The sequence below is a fragment of the Hemicordylus capensis genome, chromosome 1 (assembly GCF_027244095.1).
Source record: "Hemicordylus capensis ecotype Gifberg chromosome 1, rHemCap1.1.pri, whole genome shotgun sequence".
Taxonomy (NCBI): domain Eukaryota; kingdom Metazoa; phylum Chordata; class Lepidosauria; order Squamata; family Cordylidae; genus Hemicordylus; species Hemicordylus capensis.
Window position 1 is genome coordinate 382,820,191 of NC_069657.1, and position 20,818 is coordinate 382,841,008.

Consider the following 20,818-nt stretch of genomic DNA (forward strand, 5'->3'; position numbering starts at 1 on the left):
CCCCACAGTCTAACAAAAGGGGAGTACTAGGATTCTCCGGCAGTCAGGCATGGGGGTGAGCCCATGACAAGCCCACACAGAGAATTACTTAATCTCAAAGGCCTCTGTCTAGGGGTTCTGCTCAGGAAGTCTAGGAGCTCTCAGGCAGAGGCACACAAAAATAATGTATGCAATTCCACATGGAGAGGGACCCAAAGTTCTTGGAGGTTTGCCAAGAACTTCCAGGGCAGTGCAGAGCAGGATTTCCTACAATTGTCCTGCACAGGAAGTGCTCAGAGCTAGTGATTTCAGCTCTGTATTAGTGATTCTCAACACCACACTCCAGTGTTCCAAGTTATGGGCTCAGCAGCCCAGGGATTCAGTAGGCACCAGGCTGGCTGGATCCTCTGGAGCAGTAACTGATAGGTGGCACTACCAGACTCTCACAGAAGCAGGAGGCAACAATGCCTCCTTCAGCAGCCAGAATAAGGACAGAAATGCCCAAGTATTGCTTTGGTTTAGCGACTTCAGTGTGAATGCATAAATGGTTCTTTTCTTAACCATATTAAACATGTTCTATAAAATTCTGGGTGGAGAATATATACCAGTATTGCTGAGAGCTCTGTTGACTTATGTTATGGGGCCCCTGTTGAGCATGGAAAAAATGTTGTAATATACTCCACTTTTACTTGTAAAAGTACATTTAGTTGTATCGTTTTGGAGTTTAGTTTCCTGTTTTTGTTTTGGGTGCTGCCCTCCTTGAATTGTGGCCTTTGTTCTAATGTTCAGTTTGTTTTGATTTGTCAGTCTGTCTTATTGCATATCAACAGTGAAAACAGCAGAATAAACAGGCAATAAGAGCAATAAGAAATCAAAATTGAGCAATAAGAAGTAATGAACCCTTAATAAAGGTCTCCTACGTTACAATAAAATACCAAAGCAGTCCTGACATCAACAGAAATGACAGTAAACTTCCTCACAGATGAAATATAGTCAATGGCTGACATTACATGCAGAGTATGTAATGCCTATGGAATTCTTTTCTATCAATGGCTACTAGCCTGGTGGCTATGGGCCAGCCTCAGAGGCACAATGCCTCTAAATACCAGTTGTAGTTGAGTAGCAGTAGGAGATAGGGCACGCCCTCAGCTCTTGCCTGGGCTCCCTAAAGGCATCTGTAGGGCTACTGTGAGAAACAAGATGCTAGACTAGATAGACCTTGGGCCTGATCCAGCAGGGCTGTTCTTTAGAGGCTAGAGCTCTGAGGATAGCACTGAATTGCCTCCAATAGATATTCTGGAGTTAAGTGTTGAGGGATAGGGGAAAGAATTAAGGATGATGGGTAGAGAAGAGGAATAGAGGCAGAAACACGCTCCTATACCTATCCTAGTGTGAAGGTCATAAAGATGCTGGCTTCCTTCTTGGGAAGAAGGTGAAGGCTTTTAGTTGCAAGGAGGGAACTGAATCAGCAAGACTTCTGGCTCTGAGGGAATGCAGCTGCCCACTGATGGTGAGAATCTGCTACCTGTGGTACGTTGAGATATCTCCAGGTAAAAGTGGGTGTGAGTGCATCGCTCAGTGCAGAAAACAGTAGTCTCTATTGTGCATGGGTGTAGTGAGAGATATCTCTGAAACTGCAGCAAACCAGAGGAATGGGGACATGGAAGAAGCAAATGAACAATACTACTGAATACTTGTGAGGGCAGGGGATCTTATAGCCAAAGGTGGCTGGGGAGATGATCAAGGGTATGCCCATCCCAGTGATGGCCCTTGATTATCTTAAACAAAAGATATCAGTGAGCTATTGATCTGCTGAGCTGCTAGCTCTTTTCCAGGTTTTTTTCTAAAGAGAAAGGACATTAAAGAATGTTTTCCTATATGGTTTTGAGAAATGGGAGAGTGATTTCCATAGCACTTGCTCATTAAAGAGTCTTCTTCCGAATCTAATAGGAAGGAAAATTTTTCTATCCTGATAAATTCTGTTTGTGCCTGAAAGCAGCAAATAACTAAAATGTGATCATGTTATTGATCTATGGATATCAGGAATGCACCTAAATCAGAATGACTAATCATCTTCCCATTGACTGGTGAGACGTACATGTTGTGGTATCTCAGCTAGAAACAGAGACAAAAATGTAGCTACTATGCTAGAAGCCAAGAATTGTGTTATGGAGGTACAAGGGTGCAGCCAGGCTAGGCGAGCAAGAAAACATTATAGGCATTGTTTTAGATGCCTGCAGCAGCACAGGCACGTTACTCCCACATGTTACATAATGTTACATCCACGTTACTCTATACGAAATGCTTACTAATATATACAATCTGCTGTGTAAATCAGAAATCAAGTATAATTCAATATGTGGACAGATAGTTTTTAAAATTGATACAGATATCCTGAGATAAAACTTTATCTACTACTAGGTACATAGGAAGGAACATAGGAAGCTGCCATATACTGAGTCAGACCATTGGTCTATCTAGCTCAGTATTGTCTTCACAGACAGGCAGCAGCTTCTCTAAGGTTGCAGGCAGGAATCTCTCTCAGCTCTATCTATGTGCAAAAAGACAGGAGTATCTCTTCTAAACAGCAATGGGACAAATTATGGAAATGGAAGTTGGACGTAACCACCCCCCCCCCATTACCTGATGTGCCTTGTAATCCCCCACCCCTGAGTTACAGTACTACCTGCATATACCTCATAACCTTGTGGGTTTCCAAATCCTTGTGTGTAAATCTTTGTAGATATATCATGTACAAACAACCACTTTGTATATAATTGTGCTTTGGAAACATACTGTATGCTTTGGTAGTTTGTTGGTTCAATAAAAAAATCTTGTCCTATTTAAAATATATATATATCTTGTCCTATCTTGGAGAAGCCAGGGAGGGAACTTGGAACCTAGATGCTCTTCCCAGAAAGGATCCATCCCCTGAAGGGAATATCTTCCAGTGCTCACACTTCTAGTCTCCCATTCATATGCAACCAGGGCAGACCCTGCTTAGCTAAGGGGACAAGCTACTACTGTTTACTTGAATATGATTCTTTATCAATTTGACTATATCGGAAATTAGAATGCCATCTATATTCTTTTTAATTTTCTGACTTTGATGCAGGGCATCCATAATGAATCTTTCCCTGTCAGCTGGTAAAAGAAATGAGAAAACCAAATAAATGGGGATGGTCCTCTAATAACAAATCCAAACAGAGTAAGAAACATTAGAATAGCTGCCTCAAAGAACTGCCAAGTCATATGTTTGAAAAGGCAGCTTTTTGACAACTCTGTTAAGATTATTTCAAAGAGAACTGTACATTATAGGATTATTTCAGCACTCTATACCAAGGAGATGATTTAGACTAGGAAACTGAACTCTCATGACCCCACTTTCACTTTTTCACATTCTCATTTACTATGAATATCAATCTAGCACACTGCACCTTATGAAGAAAAACCTCAGAAATTCACCAAAATCCAGCCCTCTGCCCAATCACTCTGAAATTGGGGACGGGTGGTAGCCTCCACCCATTAGACACTATCTACCAGCCCACCCCACTCTTTTGGGGCAGATCCACTTTCTGCCCCCAATCTGCCCCAAAGACACCAAAACTTCAAAAATTCCCAAAAAATCAGCCCTCTGTCCAATCCCCCTGAAATTGGGGTGGTAGCCTCCACCCACCACCTACCCCACCCTTTTGGGGCAGATACACTTTCTGCCCCCAAACTGTCCCAAAGACACAAAAACTTCAAAAATTCCCCAAAAATCAGCCCTTTGTCCAATCCCCCTTAAATTGGGGTGGTAGCCTCCACCCATTCGGCACTACCACCCCACCCCACTATTCTGCCCCAGGCCCCACTTTCTGCCCCAATCTGCTCCAAAGACATGAAAACTTCAGAAATTCCCCAAAAATCAGCCCTTTGCCCAATCCCCCTGAAATTGGGGTGGTAGCCTGCACCCATTAGGCACTACCACCCCACCCCACTCTTTTTGCCCAGATCCCATGCTATGCCCCCGAACTGCCCCAAAGTCACTAAAACTTCAAAAAAATTCCCCAAAAATCAGCCCTTTGCCCAATCCCCCTGAAATTGGGGTGGTAGCTTCCACCCATTGGGCACTACCACCCCACTCCAAAATTTTGCCCCTGGGCCCTTCCCCCCCGAATTGATTCAGATTCGGATTAAATCCGAATCCGAACCGAATCAAGGGTGATTCGGGTGGCCCATATTCGGGCACAAAACAAAACAGGGGTGATTCAGTTCGGGTCCTGAACTGAATCACTGAAAATCCGAATTTCACACCCCTAGTATGATGTAGTATAAAATGGGAGATCATTTTGAAGATACCTTTTAGGGCACTAGTTTTTCACTGTGTATGCTCTAATTTCCTATTCTCAGTCATACGTTGTAGCTGTTGTCCACTTACGTTGGTTTCTCACCTTTCATAGCAGGTTGTGACTATGTCATACTCTTGCAGTAGGCAGGGGAGTTTGCGGGGATCTTGCCAAATAATTCAGAACAACATTTGCTTGCTTTGAATTAACTCAGTTGTCTGTGCTATGTCTTTAATGCTGTTTCTCTTCTAATGCACATTTTTTCAGTCAATGGCAAAATAGCATTTCATACTGGACTGTAACTAAACTGGAGTACGATAAACTAAAAATAGTGATAGTACTTTGGATAGTTCCAACAGTGACGTGCTGTGTATGAAGATATATGTGCATTGCAATTCCTGTAAAGACAACTGAAAACTAAATGTGCATATAGGATTACTAATTGTTATACTGATAATAATGGTGAACTCTCTTCCTCTCCAATAACTGCAGCATTTATCTTACGGCAATGGCAGCTTGCGTGTTGATGCAGCCTTCCAGCAAACACTTTGGAGCGTAGCTCCAATCAGTTCAGGAAGTGAAGTAGCTCAAGGTAATGTTGATTAAGTATTAGCAATCACTGTGCTATCAATTAGTCATTAATAATAATAATAAGTAATGGCCTGTGGACAATCATTGTATTGCACAAGTATTTTCAGGACTCTAACATTGTTCTGCTTAGAGATAACAGGAAAGAGAGACAGGCTGTACTGCCATGTGTCATAACATTGATAATTGGTCTAACTTGGAGATTCCTGGAACTGATTTCAGAATATGCAGCATCAGTAAGAAAGGGAAAGGAAGGCAAATGGATGAGAGGCAGGTGGCTATATTGATTTATCTTATCCAACTACAGCCAACTCTTCCATCATCTTGCTCAGTGTCTGCTGTTTGTATAACACAAAACTCTATCTTGGGCATTGTGCTGACTTATTAACTGAGGATAACACTTCGGTCTGGACTGCAATCTATGAACACTTATGTGACAATAAATCTGTTGTGGCCACAAGACTATTGTTTTTGCTTTAGAAGTCTAAAGTAGCTATCCTTCTGGAAATAGAGAAATTATGGATTCCTGATTACCAGCTGAGCAGTTGCAGTGGTTACATTTTATAAATTCTGCACTGAATCATATTTATTTATTTCTTAAGTTTCTATACCACCCCATACAAAGAAGTCCCTGGGCAGTTCACAATCCATATTAATGTAGTCAAAAGCTCTTCTCTATTTTCTGCGGCCTGTTAATTATTTTTATGGGATGCAAACAATCCTTGCACATTTATGATGCATTGTATCCAAACCTTTACCGGAGTGTTGCTCTGTGCACAGAAGCTCTTTTGGTCAATGGAAGGAGCTTCTGCTGACAGAGCAAGCTCCAGTAAAAATTTGTATGCTGCCTCATACAGGTGAAACTCGAAAAATTAGAATATCGTGCAAAAGTTCCCAAACCCCAAATCCACAATCCCAGAAAATTAGAATATTGTGAAAAGGTTCAACAGTCTAGGCTCCAGGTGTCCCACTCCAATCAGCTAATCAATCCATAACACCTGCAAAGGGTTCCTGAGCCTTTAAATGGTCTCTCAGTCTGGTTCATTAGGAATCACAATCATGGGAAAGACTGCTGACTTGACAGTTGTGCAGAAAACCATCATTGACACCCTCCATAAGGAGGGAAAGCCTCAAAAGGTAATTGCAAAAGAAGTTGGATGTTCCCAAAGTGCTGTATCAAAGCACATTAATAGAAAGTTATGTGGAAGGGAAAAGTGTGGAAGAAAAAGGTGCAGAAGCAGCAGGGATGACCGCAGCCTGGAGAGGATTGTCAGGAAAAGGCCATTCAAAAGTGTTGGGGACTTTCACAAGGAGTGGACTGAGGCTGGAGTTAGTGCATCAAGAGCCACCACACACAGACGGATCCCGGACATGGGCTTCAAATGTCGTATTCCTCTTGTCAAGCCGCTCCTGAACAACAAACAACGTCAGAAGCGTCTTACCTGGGCTCAAGAAAAAAAGAACTGGTCTGTTGCTCAGTGGTCCAAAGTCCTCTTTTCTGATGAGAGCAACTTTTGCATCTCATTTGGAAACCAAGGATCCAGAGTCTGGAGGAAGAATGGAGAGGCACACAGTGCAAGATGCTTGAAGTCCAGTGTGAAGTTTCCACAGTCTGTGTTGATTTGGGGAGCCATGTCATCTGCTGGTGTTGGTCCACTGTGCTTCGTTAAGTCCAGGGTCAACGCAGCCGTCTATCAGGAGATTTTGGAGCACTTCATGCTTCCTTCCGCAGACGAGCTGTATGGGGATGCTGACTTCATTTTCCAGCAGGACTTGGCACCTGCCCACACTGCCAAAAGTACCAAAACCTGGTTCAATGACCATGGGATTACTGTGCTTGATTGGCCAGCAAACTCGCCTGACCTGAACCCCATAGAGAATCTATGGGACATTGTCAAGAGAAGAATGAGAGACATGAGACCAAACAATGCAGAAGAGCGGAAGGCCGCTATTGAAGCATCCTGGTCTTCCATAACACCTCAGCAGTGCCACAGGCTGATAGCATCCATGCCACGCCGCACTGAGGTAGTAATTGCTGCAAAAGGGGCCCAAACCAAGTACTGAATACATATGCATGCTTATACTTTTCAGAGGTCCGATATTGTTCTATTTACAATCCATGTTTTATTGGTTTCATGTAATATTCTAATTTTCTGGGATTGTGGATTTGGGGTTCTCATGAGCTGTACGCCATGATCATCACAATTATAACAAATTAAGGCTTGACTTATCTCGCTTTGCATGTAATGCATCTATCTCATATATCAGTTTCACCTTTTAATTTGCATTACTGAAATTAATGAACTTTTGCACGATATTCTAATTTTCCGAGTTTCACCTGTATCTTTAAAATTAAGTCCCCTCACCAATTTGGACCAATTTTTGTGGGGTTTGCTGTTGCTTATGCTTTTTTTGTTTAAAAAAAAAAGTTTGCATCTTCTCTGCAATGTTTTCAAAGCCATGTGCAGGTTCATTACCTTTTTTTAAAAAAAGTATGTCTACTGCACTAACTTATTAGGCAATTTTAGTGCACATTATTCTGAAAAAGTGGATGGTTGTGTCTATAGGAGGCTAAATAGGCAGGGACATAGCTAGGGGAGAGGGGGCTGTGTTCCCTGGCGGCCCCTTTGGAATGAGGGAGATAATGAAGAAAATAGAGAGGGGTGGATCTGGGGGCCTGGAATCTTTGAACCCATCTGCTCAATTATAGCTACACCCCTGCTAAATAGTTTCCATAAAAATGCTTATTTGTTCCAAGGTTCTGCAACACCCACTTTCTTTTATTATATAAAATGTAACAAAATTGATTTAATCTTCACGAATAAGTACTTTTTTGTTAATAAAGGCAATGGTGTGGTAGTGTTGGAAATTATTTGTAGTTGTAATTACTTATAGTGAAATCTGTGCTTTAGTCTCTTTTGTTCAGAAGGAGGGATGGTTGCAGTTAAATAATTGACTTTCCATGTGATATGGAGCATATAACTGCATTCCCGCTATCATATTTTGTACATAATTAAAACAGGGATAAGTTAATCCCAGCATGTGAGGAGAGGTTAAACATTTAATCATATACAAAACTGTTCTGAGATTTTCCATGCAAATTGCAAAGAATACTTATTGTTCCCAGACACGTATCAACTCTGAACAATCTTGCAATGGCCCTCTATGTGAATAGAGTGCTGATTGTTGGCTGTGGAGAGGAAGCTTCATAAGCAATGTATCCTCCATTGCCTTTAATTGGGGGAGGCTTTATTTGCATCGTGGACTGCAGCAAATATCCTTTTAAATGCCTCCATTTTTAGCATAGTTCGTCTTAAATTAAATACTCAAATCCTGCCAAACCAGTAGAAAGAAATTCCCAGGAACTATCAGGATTGTTTGATACTGGCTTTGAGTTCGGGTTGCCATATTCTGGCTCTCCAAATCCGGATGCCTAGTCTGCATGTCATGTAAATTGGCTTGCAAATACTTTGCATGTGCAAATTAATAGCTGCACTTTCCAGTTGACTTGTATTTGCTGTGGATATCTACCAACAATAGCTGGGGAAGAGATTGTTACCTGACAATTTTCCTTGACATATTAATAGCATCAATAGAACAAAACAATTCACAGCTTTTTGATTACGGCTGCAATTCTGTACACACTTTTTTGAGAGAAGATCTGATTGAAATGAACTTCTAAGTAGACATGCATTGAATGTAAAGCCTAGCAAGTCCATAAACATTACAATACACATCCTGGTAGGTAGTGATTCACATCAAAAGCAAGCTTTCCTCTCAACCTGCCCAACAGAGAGCCCCTGCTGATAACAAACAAGGCAACATTCCTCAAGGGATTACTGTACTTCTGAAAGTGAAACCCTCCCAGCTAGCCTCCTGTGCTCTTCCTCTCAATCCAAGTCCAGCAGTTGAGCAGAATAGTGACTGCTTGTTTTGCTCCATAACACCACTTCTACAAGGGCTAGAGCTTAGCTTTTTTGTTTTTGTTTTAAATGAAAGATGAAATCCAGGTGAATCCAGGTGGGTTAAGCAATCTGGGTGAGATGTTTAAAATCCGGTTGATATTCAGAATTCCGGGGGGCATGGCAACCCTACTTGGAGTGGAATTATTTGCAGATGTTAAGCTTGTGTTCATACTGTGATGTTTGCCTCTCTATTGTAGGTTATCTGATAGGTGGTGATGTGCTGAGATTATTACATGGTCACATGGATGAATGCCTGACTGTCCCTTCAGGAGAACATGGTGAAGAGCAGAGAAGGTATATTTTAAAGTCATATATGAGAAGAATGAGATGGCCTTACTTCAGTTCATTTTTACTTAGAAAACTTCAGTATGTGAAAGTGCCTAATATAACAAATACATTTTTTAGCAACAATAAATAAATTTTCTGCATGTTGTATAACTTAAATTGTATTGGGTAATGTTAGGCTCTTTATAATGGCTGTGGTTTTAATCTGACAACTTCTATAGAAATTGAGATATTTATTTGTTATTGCATGTTGAGGTGCCACTTTTAATTTCATCACATTGAGACAATTCTCTAATTAGTCCAATAAGAAGGCAAGCTGGAGAGAACATTTTCAGCTGTGGTCTATTATCAAACACAAAATTGATTACCTGTTCAGTTATAAATGAAAGTTCTAAGGATACAACTTAGAAAAGTGTAAGCATTAAAGTTGTTAAAACAGTAACTTGGTGGTGGCAACCTGCCCTTGGCTCATGGAGAGGAATGCCCATCTTTATTTTGAGAGCCTGTTCTAGAATGGAAAACACTGGTGACAATATAGGTTAAGAAGATCCATGATGTATTTTTTAAAAGCTTCATTTAGAAATAGAGCTACCTGATCCTGCAAGTGCTCTACTGGCAGGGGCCCAATAAAGTGAATAAAACTTGCTTTAGCCCTGGGGCTTAGAGAATTGGTGTGTTTGATATTTTCTTTTATTCTCAGTGCTTCAATAAATGAATCGTTTACAATTTTCTTGCTGCCCATAGCACCTGCAGCTTGCCTCAGGGATTAGTAATGCAGAGAGAGAGAGTTGGAGAATAATCTAACAGTTGCTCTGTCAGTTTGTATGGAACCTGGAGGGAGAATAATGATTATGTGTCACTGTGTTTTGAGATTGAGCAGAATTGCCAAAGTGGGTGGTTGGGGGGAAGCCAGCATTTCTTAAGAGAATGAGAGATAATATATTTTCTCTTCCTTAACTCACCTCACTCTTATGAGATGCTAAAAGTTACTACCAAACTCTACATAATTGAGACTCATGTTGCCCATAGTATTAGTATTACATTGCTTGAAAGCTGTAGGGAAGACTTGAAGGATTCAAGCACACTTGGTGTGAATTTCTGAGAGTGGGGTTGAGTGACAAGAGTGCTGGATTAGTTGGACTGAATGTTCAAGTCTCAGCTTGGCTAAGCCTTTATCTGTTGTAAAGTAAAGTTGTGCTGTCGAGTCGGTGTCGACTTCTGATGACCACAGAGCCATGTGGTTGTCTTTGGTAGAATACAGGAGGGGTTTACCATTGCCATCTCCTGCTCAGTATGAGATGATGCCTTTCAGCATCTTCCTATATCACTGCTGCCCGATATAGGTGTTTCCCATAGTCTGGGAAACATACCAGCGGGGATTCGAATCAGCAACCTCTTGCTCCCTGGGCAAGTTAATTCCCTGTCGTTATCCCTCCATAAAATGAAAGCAATAGTTAGATACTTTGCTGGGTTGTTGAGTGTAAATACAAGTGCTATGTAAATTGTTGGTTTAAAAAAAAGGTGTGGCGGAAAAGCAGTTAGTACTTCAAGTTGCATATGTTTGACTATACACAAGTTTAATATAGCCAGTTTCCAACCTGGCAGGAAAATACAAGGATGGGGTGGGGGGAGGAAGTGGCGGTGGCAGTGATGGCAGGCTAGTTTTAAAAAAATAAATTAAATTGGAACCTTTAATGTATCGATTGCTCGAATATTAAGTGGTATCATACATCAATTCTTCCATTACTTATTATTCCTGGAAACATAAAACAAGATGCAGATGCATGAGCCTTTCTTCATTACAAAGCTATATTTGCTGTTAGGGCTATATCTTGTTAGAGTATGGGTAGATGATCAATTCACCTACCAGAGCAGTTAATATTTCTTCTGTTGTTTTTATCAGCATCTCTATCAGGAAGCAGACATCAATTTTACTTCATAAAGCACCAAGCTCTCCATGCTACATGTGGTCAAATTTCTCTTTCTAGCCTTCCAGTAATGGAAGCTGCATTTTCTCTTTTAAAAAGTCAATATCCACATGCAAATGTCCAGCCTTTCATGTAGCGCCCAACATCAGACTAATGCTGTGCTGATGCAAACAACACTGTTTTCTTTTGCATGAGGGGAAGGGTGGTTTTAGTTGATAACCCCTTCCCTCTGTGTCTTCTGAGAATATGCCCCTGAGGGTCTCCAACCCCCAGATACTTATTTTTGAGAGGCACAGAAGACTACAAAGGAATGGGAGATTGCTTCCTCCTTGTATGATGGGAAAACACATTGTGCCAGTGCAGCATTAGTCTGAATGTCAGCCAGTAAATGTAAACTGCCGCAGTCAAGTATTCAAGCAAGCACTGCCTCTTCCATGTCACAATATCTAAGACTGATCAAGAATAATTTCTTAAATGTGCTATTAATCTACCATTTTCAGACAGCAGTCACATGTAGATTCAAGCACATTCAGATTCAGCAGTCACATGTAGAAGGTTCTCAGTAGCTGTATGACAAGTACAAGGCTGTTCACTTATCAAAGTGCCAGAGCCTTGTCAGATTTCAGAAGCTTTTATAGGACATTTTGTCCATTGGAATACAGGTGAAACTCGGAAAATTAGAATATAGTGCAAAAGTCCATTAATTTCAGTAATGCGAATTAAAAGGTGAAACTGATATATGAGACAGATGCATTACATGCAAAGCGAGATAAGTCAAGCCTTAATTTGTTATAATTGTGATGATCATGGCGTACAGTTCATGAAAACCCCAAATCCACAATCTCAGAAAATTAGAATATTACATGGAACCAAGAAGACAAGGATTGAAGAATAGAACAGTATCGGACCTCTGAAAAGTATAAGCATGCATATGTATTCAGTACTTGGTTTGGGCCCCTTTTGCAGCAATTACTGCCTCAATGCGGCGTGGCATGGATGCTATCAGCCTGTGGCACTGATGAGGTATTATGGAAGACCAGGATGCTTCATTAGCGGCCTTCAGCAATTCTGCATTGTTTGGTCTCATGTCTTTCATCCTTCTCTTGGCAATGCCCCATAGATTCTCTATGGGGTCAGGTCAGGCGAGTTTGCTGGCCAATCAAGCACAGTACACTGTATACTTTTCAGAGGTCCGATATTGTTCTATTCTTCAATCCTTGTCTTATTGGTTCCATGTAATATTCTTATTTTCTGAGATTGTGGATTTGGGGTTTTCATGAGCTGTACGCCATGATCATCACAATTATAACAAATTAAGGCTTGACTTATCTCGCTTTGCATGTAATGTGTCTGTCTCATATATCAGTTTCACCTTTTAATTTGCATTACTGAAATTAATGGACTTTTGCACGATATTCTAATTTTCCGAGTTTCACCTGTAGGTCTTGGGAGTGCCCAATCCCTATTATGCCTCTTCGCTGGGGATGCCCCCCCCGCCCCGTGACTCACTCCCTGCCCAGCTTTCAGAGACATGCTCTGATGGAGACATCCTATGTGCTGACAGCATCCAGCTGTGTGTGGCGGGTTGTCAAGGCAACACATCAAGCTGCAGATGTGCTTGGGCAGGGGAATCTCATGAGAGCAGGGTGTATCCGTCTCTCATGAGGATACAGTGTGGAGGAAAGGGGTGTTTAGCATCGAGGCCAATGAAGGGAAGATGAGTGACAGATGGCTGTCTCCTGACCTAAAGGGACAGCCACAGGAATTGTGCCCACCAGGAGGAGTAATTGGGTACCAGAGAGCTCCTTCCTCTCCACTACTGAGGCTTTAAGGAGGGGAAAGAGAGAGGAGAAAGTAGGTGCCACCCCCACACCACTATAAAGTGATAGAACCCACAACAGGTCCCATGATGCTGCTTGAACTGCACTCTTTCTTCTCATGAACAGATTTTGTGAGAAACTGCTGATCTTGATGCACCCTTACCTTTTGTTCTCATGGGCAAACCTATATGTTGGTTCATTTTTCTCTCTACCTATGGAACACTTAGTTTAGTTTTGAGGAAGTAGGGGAAGCAGGGTCAGATCTGATGTTCTGTTATCTGTAAAAAGCTTGATCTACATTCAGGCATTCCACTGACATTGTTTTTACCTCCTCACATTGCCTAATAAAAATAGAATCGAAGTAGATAAATAGAAACAGATGGCATCTTAGGTCAATAATGTATGTAATTACTGTAGCTAATTCAATTTAAGGATACCCTCCTGAAACTGGTTACATTTCTATCTGTTCAGACTGAAATCTGTGGGCAGTGGCATACACATATGAAACACCGCTCTAGTCTTGGACACTTTATTCAGGCCTCTTTTTTCTACTGGTAAACCAACAGTTGGATATCTTGCTCTATTACCTGCATTGCAATCTGCACCTTTCTTTGATAAATGTCTTTCTCTATACATGGCTCCTTAATATTGTTAGAGGAACATAACTCAGCTAATAGTTCTGTAGGGATATGTTTTTAAACCAATTTAATTAATTTGTTGTAATTAAAAGGAATAGGTCCAGTGGTCTGGCCTCGTTTAGGTTTAACCACTGGGAGGCCATTGCAACTTCCCAATCTATATCACACAAATATGAAAAAAGTACTAAGATGGAATAAACTGGTAGAAGCTTGCTTAGCTTTCCTTAGCTCCCACATGCCTGTCCCAATAGTGAAACATAATATGTTCACTGCAAAGGCAAGAGATATTCACAGTCAGGACACTTAAGGCTAAGGGAAATGTTGAGTTGTCTTTAGGGCTGTAGTATGTAATATGTAGATTCTGAACAACATTAGTCAGCAGATTTGCAAGTTCCAGTCCCTTGTGGTTGTTTTCATTAAAACAAATTAAATCAATTAACAGTATAATCAAGAAGGATTGGCTGCTTTTTGTTTTCTTATGGGGTCATGTAAACGTCGGTTCACTATACTGAGGCTGGATTTTATCTGTGTAGACTTCTCAAGAGTTTTGAATTTATTTTCTTGTTTATTTTAAAATCATTAATTTTTAGGGCAGAATGTTCCTAATGAACAGTGAGTGCTGCTTGCTTTTGGATGTCCTCCCTCAAAACCTAACACAGAACAAGTTTACAGGGATGTAACTGCAAGGGCTCTGCAGGGTCCTTTTGAGGGTCCAAGAGCATACATTTACAGAGAGCCCTACCTCACTCGGATCCCTTTCCTGTTCCTCCTTTAATGGGCCATTTGGTTAATTGTTCTATTGCTCTTGTTTTACTTGTGTCTCGGTTAACAGCACACTGTTTCACACACATAACTCACTATTTCTCCAAACAGTAGGGACTTAAAAGACTAGCCACTACAGGGTCTGGTTTTTTGGCAGGAGAGAGTACTGGAAATTATGAATAAACGTGTCTAATATTGTCATGTGATATATGTTGTATATCTTGGAATTCAAATTCATCAGTGGAGATAAGCCATCTAAGACTCAAAATGGTCAATATTCTTAAGAGAAATGAAAATGGTTTGAGTGTAGCATTGCTTCCTATATTGTACATACATAACAAGGGATCTCTTCTTTGTGGCTCTCAGCCTTGGGGTGAGCAGTCTGGGGCCTTGGAAGACCTTCCTTCTTTCCATCAAGAAGCCAGCAAGACAGTATGACTGAGCGAGTCTTGGGCCCTTTTTTTTTTTTTTAAACAGAGGAGCTGTGGTTGGTTGGGCTGAGGAGATGTGTCTGGGAGAACAGAAAAGTGGGCATGGTCTGGGGTAGCAGTATCACAGCAGGCAGAGGGAGGTATGGTAGGAGTTGGGCAGGCCGTTACAGGGGGAAATGGTCCAGGCAATTGAGGCCTGTTCCCTTTCCCAGCTCTTCTCCCAACCCTGTGGCCTCAGGGAGCTCTGAGAACATTCCCTCAAGGATTAGAGTGCTGCTGCTGAATGCCAGGTTGGTAAACGCTAAAACATCCTTCATGTACGATTTGATTGTGGATGAGCATGCTGACCTGGTATGTGTGACGGAGACCTGGTTAGATGAGCAGGGTAGGGTTGGTCTTTCTCAGCTCTATCCTCCAGGTTTCCTGATCTTGCAGCAGCCCCGCCTGGAAGGTTGGGGAGGGGGTGTTGCAGTCACCTATCATGAAACCTTTCCCATTTTCAGGTGCCCGTTCAGGCAATCGCAGAATCTTGAGTGTTTGTCCTTGACGGTGGGTCTCTGAGATATGCTGGGGATTCTGCTGGTGTACTGACCACCCCACTGCAGTCTCCCTGCGTGAGCTCGCAGGGGTGGTCTTGGAGGTGGATTTGGGTTCCCCCAAGCTTATTGTCTTAGGGGATTTCAATGTTCACACTGAGGCCCCCCTAGTAGGAGCAGCTTAGGATTTCATGGCCTCTATGGCAACCATGAGCCTATCTCAGCTTGTATCTGGCTCTACCCACATGGCAGGACATAATCTGGATGTGTTTTTTGCCAACCAGGAAATAAATGACCGAGAAGTGTGGGAGTTTGAGGTAACTCCTGTGCCATGGACAGATCATCATCTGGTGGAGTTTAGTTTGGCCGCCACCTGCTCTCTGCAGGGGTGGTGGACCGATTAGAATGATCCGCTCCTGGAGGCTTATGGATCTGCTCAGTTTCCAGACAGCCCTCGGGGAGTTTCCAGTGTCCGGAGCTGGAGACTCTTTTGAGGCCCTGGTGAATCTCTGGAATGGAGAGACAGCCTGGGCTGTCTTGACCCTTGACCCTTGCCCTTCATGGCTAATAAAAGCTGTCAGGGAGGGTACAGGCAGATGGTTAGAGGTGATTATTAATGCTTCATTATGGGAGGGCAGGATGACATCATGCCTCAAGGAGGTTATGGTAAGACCATTATTAAAAAAAACCCTCCCTTTATCCCTCCAACCCAGACAACTATAGACCTGTCTCTAACCTTCCCTTTTTTGGCCAGGTGATAGAGCGTGTGGTGGCATCCCAGCTGCAGATGGTCTTGGATGATACGGATAATCTAGAACGTTTTCAAACTGGCTTCCACCCCAGGATATGGACTGAAACTGCCTTGGTCGCTCTAGTGAATGAGCTACACCGGGAACTAGATAGGGGGAGTGTGTCCTTGTTGATTCTGCTGGACCTCTTAGTGGCATTTGATACCATCAACCATGGTAGCCTTCTTGACTGCCTCTTGAGTATGGGGATCGGAGGTACTGTTTTCGAGTGGCTCTGGTCTTTCTTAGGGGGAGGGTCCAGAAGGTGGTGCTGGGGGACTATTGCTCAGCTCCGTGGCCATTGGCTTATGGGGTCGCTCAAGGTTCGGTCTTGTCCCCCATGCTGTTTAACATATACATGAAACCGCTGGGAGGGGTCATCCAGGGACTTGGGCTGAGTTGTCAGCAATATGCAGATGACACTCAGCTCTATTTCTCCTTGTCACCTGATCCTAGGTAGGCAATGGATGTCCTGAATCGGATGCTGTAGGCTGTAATGGGTTGGATGTGGGCTAAAAAACTGAGATTGAATCTGGACAAGATGGAGGTAATGTTGGTCAGTAGGAGAGCCAATCGGGATGAGAAGATTCTACTGGTTCTGAATGGGGTTGCACTCCTCTTGAAGGAGCAAATACACAGCTTGGGGGTGTTGCTGGACCCAGCTCTGCTTTTGGAAGCTCAGGTGGAGGCAGTGGCCAGAGGTGCTGTGCACAGCTTTGACTAGTGTACCAGCTGTGTCCCTTTCTCGAGAAGGCAGATCTGGCCACAGTTACCCACACCTTAGTCATGTCATGGCTGGATTACTGTAGCACACACTATGTGAGGCTGCCCTTGAAGAATATTCAGAAACTGCAGCTAATGCAAACTGTGGCAGCTAGGATTTTCTCTAGAGCTGCCCGCTGGTATCATATCACACCCATTTTGAAAGAGCAGCACTGACTGTCAGTTTGTTTCTGGGTCCAATTCAAGGTGCTGGTTTTGTCCTTTAATTCCCTTAATGGTTTGGGCCCTGGATACTTGCTGGACTGCCTGCTCCCAATGGTTGTTGCCTGATTAATCAGGTCATCTGAGGGGGCTCTGTTCCAAGTGTTGGCAATGAGGGAGGCTCGGCTGATGTGCATGTGGGATGGGGCCTTCTCTGTTTTCAATGATTTAAACATTTTAATGTTTTAAATGATTTTAATTGTTAAGTGATTTGAGTTTTTAAATTATTTTAATTGTAAACCACCCAGAGATGCATTTTTTGGGCGGTACAGAAATGTAATAAATAAAATAAAATAAATAAATACTAAAATATTCGCTCCTCTGTCTCCATCATAGTTTTTAGAAAGCATGTGCAATCTTGGCTTTTTACCCAGGCTTTTATACGATTGTCTCTATTGCTGCTGTTTTGTATCTTTATATGGTTATATTGTGCTTGTATTTTACATCGTTTTAATCAGATCTATGTTTTTATATTCTAGCTTAATATTTTAATTGTGTAATTTTTATAGTCTTGTTTTAATCTTTCTGTTTGAACCACCTTGAGATTGCTTTAATGAAAGGTGGTATGCAAATTTAAGTATTAATAAATAAATATAAATCACATTTCTTTTATCCAGTTGTTGCCCATGGTCAAATAGGTATTTCAGGTTTTCAGAACAATGCAAAATTAGTTTGACCCAAGGCAAAACTGGGGTTAAAGTTTGAAAGAGGACTGGTGACCCCTCTTTCAAACTTACTCCAGCTCTCTGAAAAAAACTACCACCTGTTTCAGGCGTAAAAGTCCAGGAAACTCAGAAAATGCCTTTTGTATTGCAGAACTGTCCATTATGAAGGAGGTGCTGTGTCTATTCATGCGCGATCATTGTGGCGACTAGAGACTCTGAGGGTTGCGTAAGTAAAGAAGTTCTGGCGTAATACAGTTCCTTTGTGCCAATTAGTGTTCCCTAGCCACTATGCATGCTTCCTTTTGACAAAAATGCTGTGGCTAGGCTGAAAGTCTGTGGTGGCAATTTGGAAATATGCCTATTTTAATCAAGATCCTAATCAGCAATACTGTCCCAAGTTTTACTTAGATTATTGGTGTCAAATAGATGAGTTTTTGGGTCTTCAAAAGTCTCCACTGGAGCAAGTCCCATGGAAATGATCAATGACTGATCAGTAAGTTACAGCAGCTTTGGGAAAGGTTTGCACAATAACAGTGCTGCTTTTTAACATGTATTTTAAGAGTGGTGGTGATAAAATATATTGACAGTGCAGTTGAAGAATATTTTGCTTCCTTTGGCTGTTTGGGTATTAAAATTGACCTTGAGAACTCTAGGCTAAGACATTGAATCAGGAATAGGTTCCTTTATGTTTTCCTAGTTTGTCTCTTTTAGCATATACACCATATACACTATTAGGTAGGTTGAGGATTCTTGAATGACAAACTTTTGTTTGGAGTGTCGCATATCCTTAATTTAAGAGGCACCATTTCAGATTGCATCTTCAACCTTTGGAAGATATTTGACAAAGGAATACTTGCCTGAATTTTGATTTAACAGAGAACCACCTGTTCTCTGGATCCTTGCCCGACTTGGCTTCTATCCAGCAGGGAGATTGTTGGAGGTGGCCTAGTTAAATGCATCGCTGAGGGAGGGTAGGGTGCCCCCCTGTCTGAAGGAGGCAATGGTTAGACCACTCTTAAAGAAGCCTTCCTTGGACCCCTTAGCGATGGACATTTATAGGCAAATATCCAAACTCCCTTGGTTGGGCAAGGTGATTGAGAGGGTGGTGGCTGACCAGCTCCAGGCAGTCTTGGAGGAAACTGATTATCTAGACCTATTTCAAACTGGCTTTAGATCTGGCTATGGGGTTGAGACAGCCTTGGTCGGCCTGATGGATGACCTTTACCGGGGAATCGACAGAGGGAGTGTGACTCTGCTGGTTCTTCTGGATCTCTCGGTGGCATTCGAGACCATTGACCATGATATCCTTCTGGATTGAGTGGGAGAATTGGGGATAGGGGGCACAGCCTTGCAGTGGTTCCGTTCTTATCTCTCAGGTAGATTCCAGATGGGTGGAGCTTGGTGACAGTTGCTCCTCAAAACAGGAGCTGTTATATGGAGTTCCTCAGGGCTCCATTCTGTCACCAATGCTTTTTAACATCTACCTGAAACCACTGGGTGAGGTCATCAGGAGGTTTGGTGCTGGGTGTTATCAGTATGCTGATGACACCCAAAGCTACTTCTCCTTTTCATCTTCAGGAAATGGCACTCATTATCTAAATGCCTGCCTACAGGTAGTAATGGGCTGGATGAGGGATAACAAATTGAAGCTGAATCCAAGCAAGACGGAGGTGCTCATTGTGGGGGGCTCAGAATCTGAGGAGTGAGTTAGATCTTCCTGTGCTGGATAGGGTTACACTCCCCCGGAAGGAGCAGGTGTGCAGCATGGGAGTACTCCTGGACCCAGGCCTCATCCTGTTATATCAGGTGGAGGCCATGGCCAGGAGTGCTTTCTATCAGCTTCAGCTGATTCGACAGCTGCACCCATTGAAGAGGATGACCTCAAAACAGTGGTGCATCAGCTGGTAACCTCCAGGCTTGACTATTGCAATGTGCTCTATGTGGGGCTGCCTTTGTACGTAGTCTGGAAACTTCAGTTAGTTCAGAATGCGGCAGCCAGATTGGTCTCTGGGGCAACCCAGAGAGACCATATTATGCCTGTTTTGAAATGGTTACACTGGCTGCCGATATGTTTCCGGGCAAAATACAAAGTGCTGGTTATTACCTTTAAAGCCCTGAACGGCTTGGGTCCGAGATACCTTAGAGAGCGCCTTCTTTTACATGATCCCTACCACACGTTAAAGTCATCTGAGGAGGTCCATCTTCAGTTACCACTGGTTCGTTTGGTGGCGACTCAGAGGCGCGCCTTCTCTGTGGCTGCTCCCAGGCTGTGGAATGCACTCCCAGCAGAAATTTGCAATCTTAATTCCTTCCTGACCTTCAAGAGAGCCCTTAAAACCCATCTCTTTGGCCTGCCCTTCCAGGGTTTTTAATTAGTTTTAATTGTTTTAATGCTCTAACCTGGGTTTCAGGGTTTTAATTGTTTTGATAGTTTAATTGTTTTTTAAGATGTTTTAAATTGGTGTTCATATTTATACTTTTGTTTTAATTGTTATTGGTTTTAATGGTTTCTGTTTTTTAATTGTAAACCGCCCTGAGCCATTTCGGAAGGGCGGTATAAAAATTGAATAAATTAATAAATATTACTGGGACATCTCTCTTGATAGAGAATATGACAGAAATATAAATAATAGGAAAACAATATTTTTCTGGTTTTGATTAGGAAAACAATATTTAGGCTAGTATGTAATTACTTGAAGACCAGTGGTATATCCCATTCACTCTCTCTCTCACATATTCACTCACATACTGTTAAAGCAAGCAAACATATAAATATACTAGTAAAATGCACCTGCAGTTTCCATGCATTCCTCCTGTACCACAAAATGTACCTCTCCTTTCATTCCTTGCTGGTTAATTGGCCCCTGCTAACTTGGCAAAGAGGGACCTCAGTTGTCTTCATCTTCCGAAATTGATGTGAGTGTTAAGACCTCGAGCTACCAGAACAGCATGTCTTTCTCTAGTACCATAAAATGACTTGCATTGTCCACAATTTACAAAACCTTTTAAAAATTAATTTAGGATGATGTTCTATTGTGGCTCATAGAAGATATATAGATATAGATATACAGTAGATATAGATATAGATATGCTTTTTGTTACCACTATTCAGCCTCATTTA

The 20,818-nt window shown here is 42.1% G+C and overlaps 1 protein-coding gene across 14 annotated transcripts in view; it reads left to right on the plus strand.

Annotated features, from left to right (window-relative positions):
* The window catches only part of RYR2 (ryanodine receptor 2), a 625,908-nt gene that overhangs the window by 217,731 nt on the left and 387,359 nt on the right, over positions 1–20,818 (plus strand). For all 14 annotated transcript variants that reach the window (XM_053300231.1, XM_053300272.1, XM_053300252.1 and 11 more), the window contains exons 9-11: positions 4,800–4,899; positions 9,058–9,154; positions 17,849–17,923. In XM_053300231.1, coding sequence (XP_053156206.1) covers positions 4,800–4,899; positions 9,058–9,154; positions 17,849–17,923 — 272 coding nt within the window. The remainder of the gene's footprint in view (positions 1–4,799; positions 4,900–9,057; positions 9,155–17,848; positions 17,924–20,818) is intronic.